This window comes from Chinchilla lanigera, unplaced genomic scaffold (genome assembly GCF_000276665.1).
Source record: "Chinchilla lanigera isolate Chin_1 unplaced genomic scaffold, ChiLan1.0 scaffold00014, whole genome shotgun sequence".
NCBI classification, from domain to species: Eukaryota; Metazoa; Chordata; class Mammalia; order Rodentia; family Chinchillidae; genus Chinchilla; species Chinchilla lanigera.
In genome coordinates, this window is record NW_004955415.1 from 18,221,234 (window position 1) to 18,243,939 (window position 22,706).

Sequence of the window (22,706 nt, forward strand, 5' to 3'; positions counted from 1 at the left end):
CCCACCTTTGAAAGGCTTACCATCTCCCAATAATACCTCCACTCTAGGGATCCAGATTTTTTCCTATAGGTCTTTTGGAAACATTTAAGATCCAAGCTATAAGAATGCATTTGGTCATAAAAATCCCATCAGCCAGGTGTGGTGGCACATGCCTGTAATGCCAACACTCTGGGAGGCTATGGCAGGAGGATTTCAAGTTCAAGGCCAGGTTGGGCAAATTAGTGACTTAAAGAGAGACCCTATTTCAACAGTAAAATTAGAATAAAAGACTGGGATGTAGCTCAGTGGAAAGGCCCTGTGTTCAATATTCAGCACTGCCAAAAAACCATCCCAACCCAACCCAACCCAAGAGAATGAAACCCCATAAATACCAGGACAATTCTCCCTACCCTTTCTTCCTTCAGCTACTGCTCTCTCTTCTGCATTCTTCCCTCCACAGTGAAAGTGTCACCTTTACTCTCTGTCTCCCTTTCTTCCTCACACGTCCACTCCTCAGGCCTCCAAGACCCTACTTTTCCCTCAACACTGCTTTGAAATCTGTTGTCAGGCTATGTGGCCACTTGCTAGGTACCATTCCCAGTTTATATTTTTCCATTTTTTTTCAGAATCTATCTTGCTTCTTTTTCTGCCATATCCTTCCACCTATCCACTAGTCTATTCAGTCATTGTGATGATTAAACTTAATTGTTAACTTGGATGGATTAAGGGATTCCTGGAGAGGTGATTGGATCATAGTGAGCTAAATATATAGAGGAAAGTGTCACAGTGTGGCAGGATACCTGTGGCAGGTATACGTTTTTCCAGTTCTTTTCTTCTGTACTCTTCTTCCTTCCCACCATAAGTTGAGCAGCTTCACTCTGCCACGCTCTTCTGCTATGATGTTCCTACATTGGGGTTAGCCCTTCATGAACTGAAACCTGTGAAATCATCAGCCAAGTTAAACCTCTCTTCTTTTAAGTTTTGGGTGTTGGGTATTTTGTACCAGCAACAGGCCAGCTGATCGATACTGTATAGCATTCAGACTTTTAAAATATACTGCATTTCTTATAAGAAATTGTGCTAGAGTGGTGGATTTGTGATGATAAACGGTTTGGCTCCTGTTCTTATGGAGTCTGTATTCCACTGAGAGAGAAAGATGCTAGACAAATGCATGTAAAAGTATTTTATTGTAACTCTGGCAAGTGCTACAGAAACAAAAAAGTATGAACTATTTTAAGAAGCATGGTCTTTCCTTGGAGAAATTTTGCTTATGAGAAGGCCCGAGTTACAAGTAAGACTTAGGCCAACATGAGGAGAGGGACTATGTAAAAAAGTAAAAAAAAAAAAAAAAAAAAACAGAGTGAAGTTATTTTTAATAATATATTCTATCTAGTATATCCATGTTGATGTATAGTCATAAAAATTCTTGCAGAACTATTTTATATTCTTGTTTTCATTTGCACTCTTTAAAGTCTAGCAGCACACCTTGATCACTGTAGGCACTTCGCACGTGCTTTGTTGCCAAGGGGAGCTGCTTTGTACTGGACAGAGGAAGGGACAGTCCGCATTCTTGGTGAGCTGCAGATCAACGCCAGGAAATGAAAAGTGGTCCTTAGGGGATAAAAACAAAAGCAATACTAAATCTCTTTTTGTGTGTGTAAAGTCCAGGTATGCATGACAGCACAGAAACAGATACTCTGGTTATTTATGTGTAATGTGAAAACTCCCTAGGTGATGATTAGGAGTGTAATGTCAAATCATAGTGGGACAACTGTTGAGAAGCAGTGGTGTATTTGAAGTTTTAATTTCCGAAGATTCTTTTAGTGGCTTAGCTATGTTTCCTTTGGCAAGTAGTTTAGCCCAAGCTTTGGTCTATTTATCTGTAAAATAAGAATAATATTAGAGCCCACCTGGGCTATGTGATGTAGCCTGTTGGTCGTGGGCTGCAACCTGTAGAGAATATCACTGTGCTGAATACTGTAGGTGACTGTAACACAATGGTATTATCTATATATCTAAACATGTAACCAAAAGGGAAATATAGTAAAAATGCCAGGCAATAGGAGTTTTTCACCTCTATGTTAATTTTATGGGACCGGTTGTATTTAGGTGGTCTACTGTTGACCAACACATTGTTATAGAACACATGACTGTCTTAAAAGAGAAAACTCATGTGAAGTTCACACCACAAAGATTAGTTCACCTCAAATGTTGCAGACATGCATGGTATTTTTCTTTCAAAGATTTTTTTATTGGAGGTGGCTGCTGTTGGAAGGGAGTTTGGGTTATTGGTGCCTTTGTCATTTCCTCTCATAATGAATACTCTCAGAAATGAACACTTTAGGATTCATTATTGAGTCACCTCAGCTCATTAATAAACAAATTACTGTTTTCAAGAGTCATAGGACTTAGTAATGTTAATTTGAAGCCAAAGACTCCTCTGCTTGCTGCAGTGTTTCTCACTTTTCCAGATGTCAAGGTTTTCTGGAGGTTCTTTACTTTGTCCCTGGACTGTCCTTTATTGGGCCTAAAGACTTTGTGAAGATTCATGTAAATTACAAAACACACTTCTCTGTCATCGTGAATTTTTACTAATGATAAAATAAGAATGAGAGTATTTCTTTTAAATGAAGAGGAGTAAATTGAAATTTACTGTATATCATCCAGGATAACTAAATTAAGATTGATATGCTTAGTTCTGCTTTCTTTTTTTTTTTAAAGGCTGACTTTGTGGGATAAATGTATGTTTAAGCAAGTAAATTAAAATTCAGTTCTTAAGTAGAGGCAACATGTTTATGAAATATAGCTTTGCCTACATCCTGTGCTCATTGGTGCTCCTTGGACCTTTACATCAGTGTGTTCTTGACCCAAAGCATTGCCCGTTGTAACCCTATAGGAGTGGTTTTCAAGGTGTGGTCCTGGGAGCAGCGACATCAGTATCACTGTGAGTTTTTCTGGAAGTGTAGATTCTCAGATTCTACCACAGACTTTGTAATCAAAAGACTCTAGGGGACAAGCCCTATCATCTGGTGTAACATACAGTCAGTGAATCTGTATTCACACCTGAAAATTTCAAAACCACCATTGTATGGAGTACACATCTTATTGATATTGATAGACAAAAAATAGACCCTCTGAGGGTTGATTCCATTATTCGATAGCAAATTGTGCCAAGAGTTGTAACCCATCTGTACCTCCTTTTGTAAAGGGGGGATAATCACATATTTCAGGCTTCCCACCTGACAGTGTGATTTGACTTGATATCTGGTTTAAGTGGCTACTTTGGTATGGGTAGAATATATAGATTCTTACAGCTATGTGGGAGGTAGGAACAAAGCAGGTGGAATTGAAAATGGAGATTTATGTATTTTTGGGTCAAATCCTGCCTTGTATGTCAAGGATGCCAAGTTCCAGCTGATCTTGGAATGTTAGAGGTGATTATAGAGGAAGCCAGTAGGGAGCTGAGATAAATGATCATTTAACAGAGAAAATGTGGCTGGAAGCATAAGGTTAAGAAAATATTGAACTAAGGTGTTTAAATTTTGAAGGAGAGGAGGAGAAGGAATAAGGTAGAAATTGCAGTATCTGAAACCAATAAGGCAGCCCAGTAGGGTGTTCCAAAATCTAACTTTGAGCACTTTTGCTCTGCTAATTTAAATATTTGATGGCCTGGGATCTTTGCAGTGAACTGCCACCAGGGTTTTGATTAATATCTTGTGGGAGCTCTGATCTCTGGTAAGAAAAGAAACTGACCTGATAGTGATAAGTTACACCCACAGGTGAATTCCAGTTCACCTGAAAATGGTAATGTGTGCTGTGTGCAGCTTGTTGGAGCATTTATTTTTGCTCACCTCTAAAGTAGGTGGAGAAAAAGGACTGATAATATTGCTGTGATTTATTGGAAATATTGCTGTGAACTGTTATGAAAGTTATCTCACAGAAAGAGCCCAAAATATTTTAAAATTATTCTTTCATTCTATCAGACTTGTTTCCCAATGTCTTTATTTTTTGACATTTAAAAGTAATTTTAAAAATTAAAAACCCAAGCTGAAGTTCCACACAGTGGCATAATCCTCGTGAAAAATATATTTTTAGGCTGTGCTTTAAGAGTGTATGCTAAGAATATCAGGATAAAATAGGATGGCACTTCCTCAAAAAATTAAACATAAAACTATCATATGATCCAGTGATTCTCCTTTTGCGTATGCACTAAAAATAATTGAAGGCATTCTTACAGAGTTACTTGTACATCATCTTTCTTAGTACTATCGCTCACAGTTGCCAGGAGGGAGAAACCACCCCAATGTCCACCGACAGAAGATGGATAAAGAAAATATGGTATATGCATACAATGGAACATTACACAACCTTGAAAATGAAAAGTACTTGACATTTTCTACAACATGGATAAACTTTGAGGACATTATGCTGAATAAAATAAGCCAGACACAACTGAACAAGTTGGTATGATTCTGCTTATCTGCATCACACAGAATGGTCAAATTCACAACAGAAAATAACATGCTGGTTTGTGGAGGCTGTGGGGAGAATGGATGAGCTACTGTCTAATGGAGTTTCAGTTTGCAAAGATGAACCAGTTCTGGAGATGGATGGCGATCTATTTAATGATCCATTTTTATATGTTTCCCTATGATAAAAAGCATAGGAAAATAAACTTTTATGTAGCATTTTAAGCAATCCATTTAAAATATAATCAACTATAATAATAATAATGAACATCTGTGTTGGTTTGGGGCTTATTTTGCAAGGGGAACAATATAATACAGGACACATACTTTATATGATTATTTATAATAGTCACCCAAGGAACAGTATACAAAAGAGTGCAGGGAATCTGTCCACACCCTAAGACCAGGGAATCCAGCTGAGGGCCTGGATCCCACAACAATGTCCTACATGAGTTGAGCTGAATACCCAGAGCTCATAACAATGCCTCCCACGAATCCACCTGGAGGCTCAGAGCCCACAACAACATCTCATGCAGGCCTGTTTCATGAATCTGCTGGGAAGGCGCAAAGGTCAGTGGTGGAATCTATAGTCTGTGCCAGCAGGAAGAAGGACTTGTGCTAGCAGGTGAGGGATCTGCACTGGAGCCACGAAGTGATGCTCAGAAGAACCAGAGCTCCCCCAAAAGGTACCACGGCCATCCTCGGCAACAGTGAGGTCCTGAGCTCCTCCAATGATCAGGGTGGCCGAGTTCCCATCAGGGAAACCAACACAGCAAGCTTTTCCTGGAGGCTGGCAGTGCACCATCTTCCCCTCCAGAACTAGGAAGCGATGCTCAAAGTGAGGACCAGAGCTCTCCAAAATGAACTGAAGCCATTCTCAGTGCCAGCGAGGTCCCAAGCTCCTCGGAGGATGAAAACAGCCACGTTCATCAGGAAAGCCAGCTCCCCACAGCCTCTCTCAGCTCCCAACAACCTGCTTCTTCTTCTCCAGATCTGCCTCTTATGCTGCTGGCAACAGTCCTCAGGTGGGCCTCCCACACCCAGCACCACAGTTACTCAGTTCAGCTGGGGGTTATAAGTTGACCACCAGTTATCAATCCACTACAACATCTTTATGGGGCAAGCATGTGTCTAGGTGCTTTATTCAAATTATTCTGTTTAATTTCACAGCGTTCTTCTTTCCTCTTTGGTAAACACTATTATTATCGTCTCTTCTTTTACCAGTTATTTAAAATGAGGCCCCAAGAAAGGACAGGAAGGAATTTGAACCCAAGAGAACAGCTTCCAGAGCTACTTGCTTACAGTGAAAAGTAACGAGTAGATTAAAACAGTTACTACTGCTGTACTCATCAGGGAGGAAACAAAAATCCAAGATTCCAAAATTGACCCTGCAAGTTCCTTTAAAAATTTTTTTTTATTTTAAAGCAAGAAAAATAAACAATAAAAACAATGGTATAAAATTTCAAAACAAGATTATAGGAGAGTATCAATGATTAGTACATATTGCATATTATCTTCAAAGTAGTTGCTCATATTACAAGATATAGTCATGAAGAATTGATCAAACAAGGTCTGATTTTCATTACAAGTTCATCTGACCACATAATGGGTCTAATATATTATCGTTGTGGTGTACATGGAAAAATTGAGGCAAAGTGGCAGTTTCTTCAAAGGACTCAGTATTTCAGTATCAAAATCTATATCTGGCAGTGTGTGTTTTCTTGTGCAGATAGTATGTCTTTCTGAAAATTGCTAAAAGAAAGGAACACATATTTTAGAAATGTCTGATGTTATAATCACAATGTGTGCATTGAACTCAGAAGACTTTGTCTATGATGTTCTGTTTTAGCATGTGAAATTTAAATTTGCAAGAATATTGTGTATTTCTTTCCACATATGTAGGAGATGGCCTTATTTACCGTTACCTTGGAAACAGCAGTGCCCAAATGCTATACTTACTCCGTTTAGCACAATTAAAAACCATTTTATGGAGCAAATGTAATTTAAAATGTTATCCTCAAGCATGGATTTTAATTAACTTCAGTCATGTGAAATATATAATGATGATAGTGTTAAAGTTATTTTGAAAGCTAAGAATAGCTTTTTTTGTATAAAATATCAGTGCTGTAAAAAAACTTTATCTTAGTCAATAACTGCATGACTGGTTTTTTCTCTTACAAGTTATTTACAAATATTCTAATTATTGATAAAGTGCCTCGGTTACATGGTTAGTAATCTTATGAAGTTAAAAAATGTTGTGTCTAACTTTTAAAAATTTTCTTAGTAATTGATGAGATCTAAGAATCTATTATCAGCTACTACTTCTTTAATATAGAAGCAGGTTACGATGTTCACAGGGATATATGCTCACATATATGTGGTTTCTCTAATTTTAGGACTCCACTATTGTTACTCCAATTATTTTGAGGACTGACCCTCAGGGATTTTTCTTTTACTGGACAGATCAAAATAAGGTAAGAAATGAAATATTTCACTCTTATATTTTCCTGTTTCTTCCTGGTTTGCAAAGTTTTTATTTTATCTCTATGAGCATATTCACTTCAGAGATGGCCTTTTGCAGTCCGTTTAAAGACTTTACTTCTACAGAACATCTAAAGCCAAAAGTCTTAAGTCCTGTCAAGGATACTGATTTGAAAGAGCACCTTCACTAAATGCTGAAATACTTGGCATTTTTCCATTCCGCTTCTATTTGTTTGGACAAAAATATACATATGAGGATTACATTTAGTATACAATGTAATTAGACTCTATTACTTATTTAGGTCCCTACTCATAAGGAAGGAAGGAAATTAACCCAATGACCATACAACCGGTTTTTCCCCCTGTTCCTTCTTCCCAGTGCTGCCATTAAGGATTCTCTCAGCATCAACAAGAATTTGATCTTGGTAATTGATCATGTTGAAAATCAAGAATATGATCCCTTTAACCTTCTCTTTCAGTTTTCAGGAATCTTCCCATATTTTCTACCCACAGTACCATGAATTAGGTACCTACTTTATTATGAAACCAATGGATGATTCCATCTTGAATTATTAAAAAGTAGAATATCTGCAGATCATAAGATTCATTTGGGGCTTAATGGGCAGTTAGACCAGAATAATCATTGAATTTGGCTTTTACTTCAAATTTTACTGGCACATATTAACACTTGAACCTGACAGGCTCAGAATACACGGTATTTTGGTCATGTAACTTCTGATATTTGGAGATATGAAGTAGGGACTATTCAGAATGCTAAATACATTTTGAAACCAATAGACTAGCAATAAAAAGCCATCAGAATGGCTGGGAGCTCCACAATGACTGCTAAAGGAGATTCAAATTATTAGCTCTTTCAAAAGTCCATGTTAGATCTCTGGTACCCAAAGATCGTGGAGTTGTGAATTTCACCTTCTGCCTTTGGGGCAACTTCAATTACCTCCGTGAGCAGTGGTGTGGAAATGGCATGGTGAGGGAAATGGCATGGTGACGTGGATCCTGGTGGAAGGTTTTAGTGTAGCGAAAAACTATGCCTGATGCCAAGGCCAGGCCTTGCACATCACCCCAAAGACAAATTCCAGCTTTGTGGTCTTGTCGTTACTTTATTTTATCCTACGAGTGTCCTGGAAACATCTGTGACCACAGATGTGGGAATAAACCCATAGACTACACGAATGTCAAAAATTATGTTTGAGTAAGATTTCATACTTCATGTTCACGTTTATTACTGGGTGTGTTAATCACTTTGGTTTAGACATTCTGTTTGGTTTCCTGCTGTTATGTGTAAAACAATGGCTTGAAAGAGGGTTTGTTTTTCATGTTTTTCCCTCCTCCTGAAGGCTATTTTTAGAACTGTTGAAGCTATATTCATGAAAGATATTTATATTGCCTAGAGCTTTTCTAAAGGTTGGATATTTGTACAAGAGACCAAACTGTCAGTCTGATTTTTCAACTTGTAAATCAAGCTTCTATAAAAGCAACAGAAGATATTTTGGGGTTTTTAAATAATTCATGGCAGTTCAGTTAAGCTGTCCTTGAAGACCAATCATAAATATTTCTTTGCTTAAAGAAGAGAAAGGGTTTAGAACCAAAAGGTTTTTGATGCATCTCTGTTGTTCTGTGAACCCAATATTTTGACCCATGCCTAGAAAATGTCTTTCATTCTTTTACAGCAGCCTTTTTCTGTCTTGGTTATGATGCTGTTTATGCCTAATTGAAACAACTAATGGGATAGCAAGTACTTTTACTTCTTTATTGCTTTTCTTTTCATGGGTATTGATCTGAGACTACTAGCCAAGAGATAATAAACTTTACTTTTTTGATACCTAAATAATCCTTCAGTCATTTATCAGCTAGGAAGTTTATTTTTTAGTCAGTGATTATATATTTTAGAATCTAAAAGATGAGGGGATTTAAGGAAAAAATAAACTTACCGTGATTTCAAGTTTGTCATTTTCTTTCTGGCTTCAAGCCTGGGGCTAGAAGCAGAACAAATGATGCACACACTTCTAGGGGATGGATTAATGATGCTTTAGAGCAAATTCAGGCTGAAAAACTGGTGCATATGGGGGAAGCTGGCACACTACCGTTTAGTCGGTGTTTTGGCGTAAGATCATTTGAAGGTGTGTGGCCCAAGGGTGCAACCATGATGCGACTGAGAGGACTGCTTTCTGTAAAATACTTTGTTTTTTGGCATTATGTCTGAAGAATCTATTGCATATTGCAGAGAGATGCTATCTCAAAGGACACAATTGTATGCTTTAAAGTTTACTCCTTGATTTTTACACACTTGTTTTCCATTGGTGGAGAGCTAGCATTGGTATTTATTGTAATAACTTCTCCTTCTCTTTTCCCTTTGGGTTTTCCCAACATATTACCCCTTTGGTCCATGAACTTCTACTGGAGCACACTGATAAGAAATCCCGAAGCTTCCTGTGTGAATGGAGGATTGAGCATTAGTACAAGAGTTCCTTCCCTTCCTTCATTCCTTCCTTCATTCTTTCCTTCTTTCCATCTTCTTTTCTTCTTTCCTTCCTTCGTGGTGCTGGGGATTAGATTCAGAACCTTTTCTGAGCTACATCCCCAACCTTTTTCTCTTTTTAAGTTAGGGTCCCGCTAAGTTGCTGCGATGAGACTAAAACTTGTATCTTTCCACCTCAGCCTCCCTAAGTCCTGGTATTACAGGTGCAGTCCACCATCCCTGGTTAAGAGCTTTCTTTTTGATAGCATTGGAAGAAAACCGTCACATTGTACAGTGTCTAACTTATGTAGTTCGCTTGCCACCGCTATGTTAGACCAGCGGCAGTGCTTTCAAATTAGTGGCTTTTCTCTCTATAGACAATGCCATGCTGTCTCCCCAGCCCCTCCTTGGATTTGTCACTACAGAAATGATAGGTGAAGAAGAAGACAGATAGCCAAGATGATAGAGTTGGAAATTAAAAACAAAAACAGACCTAGCAAGTCATTTTGATGTAGCCGAAATGCGTTTTAGTGAAACATTGACAGAATGTTTGGGGTTGGTGGAAGCAGATAAATATGAATATCATTTTAGGGATAAATCTTCTTGTACCAGCTCTGGACTTATTTTGACACTTCTTTCTGCTTATTGTTGATTCTGTAAATCCTATTGAATATAATTAGCACAAACAAGTGTCTGAATACAGCTATTTTAAGCATGGTGGCTTTTCTGCTGCAAATGTAGATTATGTGAAGAGAAGAGTTTATTTCTAAGCCATGGATAGGAAGGAACTCCTGCCCGGCCTGAGTACTGAAGGGCTTGCCTACATTAGGATTAGGACTTTTCTTTGGCTCTATGCCATATGGGCACCAGAAACCATAACAGGAAGTTTTAGCCATAAAATCCATGTGACTACCAGAACACACCATGACTGTGACAGAAAGGCTAAAGAAGAAAAAAGGGTCAACGTGAAAGAGCTCACAAAAAACCATCCTGCTTGACTGTGAAATAAAGTGGACAGTTGCCTTGCAACTTGATGCCCTGCTTCTGTGCCAAGGTTGGTGTAAAAATAAAACTAGCCGCTACGAGTTCAGATCCAAGAACTTAGTGAGCCCATCCTTGTATCCCTAAAACAGAAGCTTGGGTGGGGGACATTTAATGAACTTAAAAAAAGACTGTGAGGAAAAAACACACATTCTCAATGATGGATTCTTTCTATTTTGCTACAGACATTTTATTTTTAATTTTGTAAGTGGTATCTAAATTTTTTGGAAGGCAGTAAAGCAGTATAAATTTTCCTGACTTCTCTCTTCCAAAGACCCCTATCCTAGTCTTTTGTCCAGTGTCAACTAGTGGTAATAACTTCCTGGTTTCTTCTTAGGCCTCTTTTTAATGACTCTGGACGTGCATAACTATGGAAATGTTTTATTTTGTTCTGTTTATGTCCATTTTTATCCTAGCTGCCATTGTGTTATTTTTGCCATCCCACAATTACTTTTTACTTCACAGGATGTCTTAGAAAACTTTCTGCGTGTGTATATCAACCTCATTCTTTTAAATTGCTCTCTTGTGTATGCCAAAGAATGGATTGCTGAATTTTCTTTAATAATAAACCAGATGCTCATTGATGGACCCTCGGTGTGTGTTTTTGAGAGCTACAGCACACAATCCTTCAATACAGAGCAGTAGTCTACCTTGTGTATCACTCTCTGGATATATGGGGCGAGGGTTCCCTAAAGGAAATGCTTTGAAACATAATTGCTGATGGAAAGCTATTTAAATCCTGATTTTCAGTTATTGGTTGTGTGGCTGTATAAACCACCAATGTTATGTGGGAGGAACTGCTTTTTCAAACTCCAACCAACATCGTTAGGAAACATTTTAATCTTTGCTAATCTGATGCAACCATTTTATCTATTTTAATCTACCCAAGACTGAGTTGCATATTATAAACTGTGTATATTTCCATATAGTTTCTTGGTCATTTCTCTTTTCTCTAACATGAATTACTCGCCTGTATCCTTGCCTTTCTGTTGATGGTTGACTTTGTATTCTACAACTTAATCCTTCAGATGTTTTAGGTGGTACAGATATGTTCTTCCTGTCTGAGGCCTGTCTTGCATTTCTTAACATCTAATTTGTGCTTGGCAAAAGATGACTCGAAACCTTCAACTTTGAGGTAGGCTTCTTTCAACCTTTTTTGTTGTTGTTGTTGGACCTTTCTTATGCCTCATTCTCATCACTGTCATTCTTATAAATCTAGGTTTTTGGTACCGGGAATCGAACTCAGGACCTTGTACTTGCCAAGCAGGCGCTTGTGCTGCTGAGCTATATATGCAGCCCTAAATCTAGGTTTTAAATTCATGCATGGTGCATTTTGAGGACTGGCTTGAGGTAGAGCTCTGACTTTAATTTCTTCAACCAGGTAACTCTTTGGTTTGGTGATGCCATATGCTTTCTGGTTGTAGCCAGCTGTGGCCGCACCCCACTGTTGCCTTTCTCTTGTGGGTTTCTTCCCAGCTCAGTGTGAGAAGGATGAGGGACATGGGGTCTGCAATTGCAGGTGGACCAGAGTTGATGCTGCATGTGTTAGTCAGCTTTCCATAGCTGTGACAAATGAGGGTGAAAATCACTGTCAAAAGAGGAAAGTTTATCTTGGCTCAAAGTGTCAGAGGTTTCAGTCTCTGCTAGCCTGGCTCCATTGGTTCTGGACCTACAGGGAGGGGTGGAACAAAGCTGTTTACCTCTTGCTGGCTCAGAAGCAAAGAGAGTGGGGAAGGGGGACACAAACTACATCCTTAAAAGGCAGCCCCCTCCTGTACCACCCCTTTTGGCTAATGAGGCCCAATCTACTAGAGTTCTCACTGCTTTCCAATAGCGCCATCAGCTGGGACCATGTCTTCCATACAGGAACCTTTGGGAAGCACTGCAGGTCCATACTGACCCTCCCTTATCACTCTTAGGCCTGGTACTTCCACCCCTTAATTTGGATGACATATACGTTCCTTCCTTCTTATATTTTAATGCCTGTGGACTTCTTCGGTGTCATTTGTACTTCATTTTTCTTTAGACAGGATTGAGCTGTCTACTTCAGGGTGACCTTGAACTCACCATGCTCCTGCCTCAGCCTCTCAAATGCTGGGATTACAAGTATACACTATCACACCTCATCCCTACTTAATTTTCTTTCTCTTGGGCCTTTTATACTTTCAGGTTTAACATGTACAACCCTTTCTGTTTACCCATAATCTTATATGATAGACATAAATTTATACTTGTCTATTTAGTCATTTCTAAGGACTTTGGACAGGAGGGATTGGTTCTGCCATCTGGTCCATCTGCTGTCCTGTTCTACTTCATGATTCTGCATGAAACACCATTTGAGATCCTTGTACAGAGTGTTGATTAAATTTCTATAAATGGCAACTATAGATAGCCTTCTCTTATGGTACCCTTAAATTTCTATACAGAGTTCAGTTTCAAAGTTTTAAAGTTAAATATTTACATAAGTCGTAGTGATATCTTTCAGCATGAGTCCAGTGTTTAAAAAGTCAAAAATATTTTGGATGTTGCACCATAAACCTCTACAAGAAAATCTAGTGATTTTGTATTTTAAAAGATCTCTGGCCACTGTAAAGAACCTTGGACCGTCTTTCATGATTAGCAATGGAGCTTCCTCTTTGAGACATGCTTGTCTAGTGTATTCCACAAAGATAATGTTAACTTTTCTTGTGGTAGTAAATGACTGGTCCGCAAATATAGCTGTGTGTTTTCCTTCCCTGCCTGTCTTTCTTTCTTGTTGCTAATGTGTTCTAAGACCACCTCTAAAATAAACTACTTTTACTAGACTCCTTATCTGGGATCTTCTTAAGACAAATATATAATGACTTATAGATATCTCTGATTAAGGGTGTGAGGCCGTTCCCTGGTTAAGAGGCACTGGAGCGGATTAGGTGAGTGTTTTAAACTGAGGCTGGTCTTCCTAAAACTGTCCTACCTTGGGAAGTCTGAAGCTTGTTACAAGACCAGCTCTGAAGTTGTTGCAGATGTGGGTTTGACTTCTGGGTGTGCTGTGTATTTAATGAGTAACAGCCGATGAATTGCTTCAACAATCTAGATGCTGTGGTTTTCTCCTCTGTAAGATAGATATTACTTTCTCAGAGTTGTTCTGAGGCTTTGGTGTGAAAAATGAATTGTCCAGCATCACTGCTTATTACTTTGGAAACTCTCGGTCTTTTGTGGTAGCTTCCAGTATTGCTATACGGCAAACAATTAGTCTCTAACTGAACAATTGTCCCTAACTAATTGTTAGGGATCACTAATTGTTAGGGTTTTAAAACGAAGTGATCCTTTACTTACGCATATATTTTTCTCCTTCTTTGAGGCGGCAGTGACCTGTTTTCTGTTTAGACTGTTGTGGTCTTTTGATCTAAAGCATTGAAGCTTAGGTCTGTTTGGGCAAATAAGATGTTTATTTATGTATTTCATAATGGTTTGGGAACAGAGCCATGGAAAGCAGAAGAAGGGATTTATTGCTTGAAAGACTTTTCCTCTGAGGATAATTTGCTAATAAATACTCCATCACTGGGAATCGAAGGCATTTATGGAAAAAGCTTTAAGATAATGTAAAGGACTTTGACAGGAGAAAATGGTATTATTTACAAGAAAAACTGAATGCTACTATGGTTGTCTGTGTCTTTTTCCCGTAAGATAATTGCTTCAGGATTACTGTAGTTACACTGGCATCAGGCAGCTCCTTCTCCACACTGACTAGAATCTTACAAATTAAACTTTTAATGTATTTGATGTCATTTGGATAGCCAGCTGGGAACATGGTCCTGTTGCTGGGAACAAGCTCTACTCATCCATTCAACTTCCAGGCTAAATTCCACTTTTTTTTTCAATACTAACAGTTTTTTTCATCACAATGACCCCCAGAGTTTTTACTTCCATAAACTCTGGCTAGTATAGGATGGTCAAATGTTCCAATGACTTAGCCTGTGTAGACAGAATTTAGGAAGAAATGTTATTAAAATTGAATCTTTTACACATTCTTTTTGTTTGGGACAAGATCTTACCATGTAGTGGAAACTGGCCTTGAACTTGCTTATATAGCACAGGCGAGTCTCGAACTCATGGTGATCCTGCTGCCTCAGCCTCCCGAGTGCTGGGATTACAGTCATGTGCCACCAGACCTGTCTTTCTACACATTCTTGAGGGAGTTTGTTTGTATTTTTTGGTGGATTTTGTAATTGAAGTACAGCTTTTTAAAGAGCATTTTAAGAAAAATCTAATAGTTATATAATGGCATTATGGAACTTTCTTTGCAATCATTTTTCGGATGTAAATACATCAATATGATTTTTATGTCACTATCGTTACATTTCATCGTGAGAATAACAACAGAAAAGCTTATTTTAAGGCATTGTAGCTAAAGTTTAGAAACATAGGAAAGTACCCTGACTTTACTTCAAAATTTAATACTCCCAACATACTTTATTTACAAAATTATGCCTCGGCTTCATGAATTGCTTATATTTAGTTCTTCTCAGTTTTATAAGAGAAATTACAGTAGATATTTTGTAGGCGATGAAACTGTTAAAATGGGATATTTGTACTTCTTGATACCAAGTATGGGTTGAAGCGTGAGTTAAAAGAATGTGAGGAAGACATTCATTTATATATTGTTTATAATTTGTATTTCCTGTTAGGGGGAAAATCTGTTGTCCTTTGTTCTGAATAGAATTCCAGATACTTGCTATTGACATGAAGTCATGCTCCCTTGTTTGAATTACAGATGCTATGGATACAGTGGCTGTTTCTGGTTGATCACTTGTTTAGTTTTTTTTTGTCTAATCAACATTGTTTGATCCTACTGATAGAGTCCTGTCAAGTCTTTCTGTATTTAATCAAACTATTTTTGACTTTTAGTAAAGCTAAATGTAGATCAGCAACTGAATTACATAAGCATTTAAATCACATGCACAGAGTAAAGAACATAATTATTTTATTCCATTGTTCGTAGTTTATTATTGTTTATTTTATTTAAATAACCTGAAAAGACAAAAATATGAACTTTGTCCAACTAATTTTTGGGGAAGTCATTAGTAGTTATTTGTAAATAAGTTTCATAAGTCCAGGGAAAGCTTTGACATCCATTAGTTAGATTTGCCTATATCATTAGTGTAATCATCAGTAAAATAGCAGGAAACACAGATATGGTGTTTTCTATATGCCCGGCATGGTCTTAGTACATATATACAGTATGCATACTAATAGCGTGTATGTTTATGATGTAATTTCTACAGTATAGATACATGGTATGTATAATGTATACTTATAGTATATATAATGACCATATGCTATGTATAACATAGAGTGTGTATATGTATAAAGTATACATACTATATTCTATATGTGCATACTAGAGTATGTACACTAGTGTGTTTATATGAATACACTATGGAATATGACTATAATGTACTATACCTCCAATATGTCCAGTCATTTCGGTAAGCCCCTAGAGGACCTACATAAGTGAGTTATAGAAGTACATCTGGAAATTGTGTACTCACCTTGGTCATACGCTTGATTAAAGACAGAATCAGAAGCAGAATTGAGTCAGGGCAGTCTGGCTGTGTGTCCTGGCTCTTAACTTTTTTCTTTTCAAAACCTGCTTAATATATAAAGTGCAGTCTACCTGAAGGACTTTTCCTTTGATTTGTTTGAAGAAGAAACCTCAATCAGCATAGTACATTTTCCCGGAAGAGGCAAACCAAATGAGGACGGGTTTCTCAACCTGCCTGCACATCGAATTCCACTGGGAGATTTGCAGAATGCACTGCCAGGGCCCCACCCAGAGAGTCAGGGACTGCTGTGCAGTCGGGGCAGCAGATTTGCTGAGGAGCCTGAGGCTCCTCATCTGATGGCGAATGTGCAGCCAAGGTGAGCAGTGATAGGAAACAAACAACCATCCTCGATTCATTCAGCCACCTTCCTGAGAGAGAGTGTGCAGTCTCCTGTCCTGCCCTGTCCTGTCCTGTCCTGTCTGTAGCAGGGCCTACACATTCCAGCAGGACTAGTGCCCCATGTGGGCACTCACAGACCCTGCAAGACTCTGAATTACTGGACTATTTGGGGAATCTTCCCTATATTGCACTTGATAGGGCAGGAAATGGCAAGCATTTTTAGAATGATTCTTAATATCCAAGAATGAATCAAAATAGATTTTTTGGACCATTGTCAGTAGATTGAAATTCATCTGACTTCCCATTCATGGATTCTGTCAGGTATGGACCATTTGTTCTGGCCATACCAACGTGCCATCAACATTTGAGCCCTATTTATGAACCTCCATGTTTGGTATTTTTTTAGATTCCTCATTGGATTAAGGTGCTCTTTAAATTCCATATTTAATTAAGTTAACTGCACTTTTGAATAAGGAAATGTGATGTTAAGAATGACCTTAAAGGGCTGAGGGTGTAGTTCAGTGGTAAAGCATTTGATAAGTATGCACAAGGCCCAGGGTCCAATCAATGCAAAAAAAAAAAAAAAATCTGATAGGTTTATTTCATTTTTATACCCACATTTTTACTTATGACTACAAAGGCAGGTGTTATTTTATTAAATTGGAGCCTTGTGCCATTTCTTTCATTGTGTCTTTTATTGTGTCATCAGTTTGTGGGACGCTTTGCTTTACTGACACATACACCCTACCGGGGAAACCAGAGAGAGTCAGATAATTTGCAGGTGTGGTAGGAAGCCTGCCATTTAGTTGCCTCTACATAATACACATGAGAAAAGTGACGTCCATGTCCCTCCCAGTAGGATGGTTGCTTTCTAGTGTGCCTTCTGTAGGGAATGCAGATTGCAATGAGAGTGATTTTGCATGAGATTTCTCTCTGGCACTGTACAAACCTCCCACTTCCTAGGGGCTGCAGTTTGGAAAGCGTGTTGCATCATGGCAAACAGTGCACCTGTGTGAAATGAATGCTTCAGTGAAAAGTTTTATGGGGCAGAACTAGTTGCTATACTAAGAAGCTAATGACTGTGCTGCTATACATAATGGATTCTATTTTTAGATGAACATTTGTTCCTCTTGGATGGCTTCATTATGCAAGAGGACAGCAGTTTCAGTGCTATATTGTGAATATTGAGATATTAGAATACTAGAGTAGATGCGATCTTAGATGTGTTGTGACTTTTTCATGAACTCAATCCCTGACTTTGTTCATAACCAGAGAGAAAAAAAATGAAACAATAAAAGCAAAATCCCAGAGCAGATTTTGGTGTTTGTAGTTTGAGTTCTTCCAGCATCTGACCCCAAGCTCCTGTGGTCTGTTCAGAGCTTGACCCTAGGAAAGGTGAGCAGGCAGTGGAGAAGGAGAAGGAAAAGAGCAGACAACCAGTGCAGGGAGGCTCCATCCCACAGGGATCCCTTTGCGGCAGAGCACAGTGTGAACTAAATCAGACTTTATACATCTGTATCACAAGATGTAAACTGGAGGCTGACCCATTCCTATGCAGATCTTGCTCAGTCTGCATAGTGCCGTAAACCCATAACACAAGCTTTTAGTGTTTAAAAATCTGGGGCACTTATATAGAAATCTAGATTTCTCCAAAAAAATCAGAAAAAGAAAAATCACTGATCAGCGTATCCCCATGGCCACATTTGGCTGAACAGAGCAGCAGCTGCCTGCTTCAAACTGGGCATGTGATACCCAGTCTGCCACAGTCCCCACCAGGCCAGCCTACTTAATTGACATGAGTTTTTACATTCACTTAGATGCTTGCATGTGAGCTTCAGGTCTCTCTGGTAACATTCTATACTGGAAGCTTCAAGAAGCTAATGATTATGAGGATTCATGTGGAATGCAGTTCCGCCATAGGGGGCCTCTCAGAGTGCGGTGGCACAAAGACGATTTTGCAGTGGAAGACATGGTTGAAGGTCAGCATATCCTGGTCCTGCTCATAAGTACCTTGAGCAAAGAAACTGAGGCCCCAAGCCCATTTCTTCTCTGTGAATTATGGATCCAAAGTGCATGAGTCTCCCTGTCTGCTTTAAAAGGCTATTATTCCAAAGAGACTTTCACATGGCATTGTGCTAGGTAAGATTTATAAATATGACTCCTTGGCAAAGGATTTCAAGTTGAATCAGGCCATTAATCTAAGGGAAAGGAGAATGGTAGGATGCAGGACACCAATCCAGATGACTTCTCTTTGTGGAGTGAAGGCAGTTAACTCCTCCGCCCAACTCCAGGCAAAGAGCATTGATGATTCTGGCCAACCAGTCTCCCTCAGCAGAGAGCTGAGCTGTCTCACATCACCTCCTTGGGACATATGTGGGTTTATGTGTTTGATTTTAGTTAATTAAAATAAAGTTTTACAAAGGCAGTCACAATAATCATAGTCCATGTTCTGGACAGGTGCATTTGGACTTTTCTACCATGACAGCAAATTCTGTTGGACCTCGTCCCCTGGAGGTTGGATCCAGAATGGTTCTGCAGAACGAGTGCAATGTTTCCTTGGAATAAAAAAACAATTCCCTTGGAATTGAGGGAAAAGAATATTTCTTTCTTTTGGTGGGTTGTGTGCTGAGTATATAATGTCTAGACCTGCCTTTGTTATTTGGCTTCTGAGGAAGAAGATGCTGGGTTTGCTCACATACCATCTTGGGGAATCAAAGGTGAAGCCAACTTTGTAGAAGTCACACCAGCTGTCTTTGTGTTACGTTGCTGTAATGGAGGCTAGGCACTTTATAAAGAGATTTATTTGGCTCACAATCTTTGGCTAAAGGTTTTGAATGACGTGGCAGTGGTGTCTTGATGTGGGCCCCCCACTGCACCCCAACATGGTGGTGAGGTAGAAAGGGCACTGAGCATGCATAAGAGGTTAAGTGCACTAGGCACCAGGTGACTTACTTTAGAACAGTCAGTTTTTGTGAGAACTAACTCAATCTTGCCAGACCTACACCAATCCCTTCCAAGAGTGAAGCCCCCAGTGATCTAGTTACCTTGCCTTAGGCTTTTGTGTTCAACATTCCACCACTGAATGCTGCCACCATGGGGCCAAGCTTCCAGCACAAAGCTTTCAGGGTCCACACTCAAACCATGCTCATACCGTAGCACCAGTGAAGATCCAAGTCCTTGGTGATATTTGACATACTGGCTTATCCACTTTAACTCTTTGAGTTAATTAATTCCTTCATTGTCCAAGCTGGTTTAAGATAGAGTTTTTGTCCTTTTCCAACCAGGATTCCTAACTTATACATGGGACATTCATGAGTTTGAAGGAAGGCAGAGCTCATTCAGTAAGCATTCAGCTGTATCTGACCCATGAGAGAAATAAAAGAGAAGGTGGAGTTTGTGAAACTTTTATTTACACAGTGGCTACTGTTCCCTCTCTATTGTTGTTAGTTGTCATGTTTTTCTAATTTGGGTTTTGGCTGTCAAGGATAATTTTATTGGCCTTTAGCCATCAGAAGGAAAGATGCCTTGAGAAACAAGGGTAAGTGAAAATTGCACAGCAAATATGATTTTGGTAATTTTGTGTATTAACCTAATAATCTCAGTTGTGCTGGACAAGTTGTAGGGAAGGAAAGTAGAATTATGGATAAACTATTTTATTGTAGACATTGTACCAGTGTGCTGTACATGGACTACCATAGCAACTTATCATTTGGTTTACTTTTCCCATTTTTCATTGAGAAAACTGAAGCTTTGAGTAGGGTAGTTCTTTACTTGGGGGACTAACTCTTTCAGTCTAGAACTTTTCCCAAAGCTTCACAGCCCTAATCCCTCCTTTTTCTCTACCTTCCCCTCAAGCTGTTGGCTCCTTGGCTTTTGTGCTTAGAGCACATTAACTATATTATCTTTTCTCCATTTCTCCAGATGTGGTACACTCTTTTCTGCTTGAAGTCTTCACAGCAACTTCCCTCTTGAACGTACAGGGACGATTGAGAACTATGGTGAATGTTTATATTAAAAAATTAATATAGTAAAAGATATATTGCCGCTAATCCCCACAGAATATCCCTCCTGCTTCAAGTGTGTTTATCCCATTGTTCTTGCAACTTTCTGGAACAGTTCTGTAAGTCCTCTTTCATGTATTTACAAGACATGATTTTTTTTAAAAATGGCAAATGCTGTGGCCAAGTGATATCCAGTGGAAGAGAAGGCTTGTAAAAACACGGTGTGTCCTCATCCACCTTATTCACCAAATCTGACACCCCGCAACTTCTGGCTGTTCCCCAAAGTTGAAATGACAGGAAAGGTAAATGTCTGAATCCATTGAGGACCTCAAGGCAGCCAAAACAGCACAACTAGAGCCACTCATGAAAAAGCACTTCCAGAACTGCTTTAGAAAGGGCAAAGGATGATGGGAGATGCATATTTAAAACAACAGGAAGTATTTTGGGGGGATTCATGGTAATGTATCTTTTCTTGTAAGAATTTTTTTTACCTAAACCCACACCGTATTTTTCAATCACATCTCATATATTATCACTTCTGCTTCATTACCCTTTCCTTTGCTTGCTACATACTCACAGTTGTAATTGAATATTTTTGCATGGTTATGTAATACCTAGCTCCCTTATTAGGCTGCTGACTCAATGTGAGCACAGTCCAGTGTCATCCTGGTCAGTGTGTAATAAGTATTCTCCTACTGGAAAAAAATGATGTGCAACATTTGCCAGTTGCTCTGGTGTAAATATTTCCAGTATGTCTGATTTTAGGCTACCAGTGTGTTGGCACTGAACATGGATTTGGGAAGTGAAGGGCACCATTGGCTCCGTTAGCTTACAGACTCACTCCAGGGTGCCCCTTGGGCACATATGTGTTTGTCCTTTTCACTACTGTGTTCTCACGATTTGGACCAGCACTTGGGTTATTGTGGATACCCAGGGATTATTAGTTGGAGGGATAAATGCAGCACATTTATTTCATCTAGAAATGTGGTTAAACATGCTAATGTTTCAAACAAAAATGACATAAGATTCTTCCTATTAGAATTGGATTAGGTTTTAGAGTTTATTACACCCATTCTCTTAGTTTTTCCCTCTTAGAAATGAAGGTCTGAGAATTGGTTCTGCCACAGTCCCACAGCTAACTGTTTAAAAGGGTCCAAATTAAAATGCACCACCCTTAATTTCCATCCAACACTCCTTCTACTGTGGTATTTTATCATTTCCTAAGACACCCCAAAGTGATTTCTTTTATACAACCTGATTTAGTCCAGGTTGTAGTATTAGGCAATGATGCAGTTGAACATATAAATAAATCTGCTTCACAAGAGAAAAGTTAATATCTGATCATTTCTTTTAAAAGTATGTGTTGTCTGTTAAGAGGAATTTCTTCTTTTATCTTCCCCTTTCTTGATTTTTTGATGTAGTTCTTTATGGAACATAGATAGCAATCAGCTTTTGCCGTGTCTTAATTACCCTGAAATGGAGCACCGTAAAACAACAGCCCCCTACTGAGTTCATGCTTCCTTGGGGTGACAGGCTGTTGTGGGCCCCTGTGGGTTGTATTCTGGTCTGAGCTAGGCTCCTCCAGCTACTGCAGTTGGCTGTGGAGGGATATGTTGCTCTGGAGCTGGTGCCTCAGTCTGAGGCTTCATGGGCTGTGCCTCTGGCCCATGTGGCATCTCCTCCTCCAACAGGCCAGTCTAGCTTGTTCTCATGGGGCATTGGCAGAGTGCTGAGTGAGAGCAGAATCCGCAGATCTCTGGAAACAATGGCCACATTGGTGTCTTTGCTGTGTTTTATATGCCAAGGCAAATCATTCATAAGGTGGTAAAAAAGATATCATCTACTGATGACAAGCCTACAAAGTCACATGGAAACACAGGGAAGGACAATTTGTGACTAGTTTTGTAATCAAATACAGGAAAGGATTTTTTTTCCAAGTCAATACAATGTTCCCTCTGTCATACTGGATTTTCAGTGGGGCAGAACTGATCGATGGCTTCCTCATCTTCTGGAATTATTGACGCAGTGTGACATCCCACCCAGGCAATTGTGTTAATTTTGTATACCAAAACTAGGGCACTTATACTGCTGTGAAGTAAAGGGGTCTCTTCCTTCCCTGGGCTTTGAAGTCCTTATTTGATGTTCTGAAAGGAAGTGCTCCACAAGAGGTAATAGGAAAGTAACTCCACTTCCCAACCTATTACCTTGGCAGCATCCTCTTAACAACAGCTCCTAAAATCTTATAATGATTTCTGAGGCATGAAAGAGGAGAAGGAGAATTGCAACAAGAGAAGGAAAGCATAGGGGCTGGGGATTTAGCTCAGCGGCAAAG

At 39.1% G+C, this 22,706-nt stretch overlaps 1 protein-coding gene across 1 annotated transcript in view; it reads left to right on the top strand.

The window, feature by feature from the left end:
* The window catches only part of Plcb1 (phospholipase C, beta 1 (phosphoinositide-specific)), a gene marked incomplete at its 5' end in the record, with an annotated part of 704,492 nt that overhangs the window by 10,626 nt on the left and 671,160 nt on the right, over positions 1-22,706 (top strand). The window contains 1 exon segment of the mRNA XM_005380862.2: positions 6,845-6,922. Within this exon segment, the coding sequence (XP_005380919.1) occupies positions 6,845-6,922 (78 nt within the window).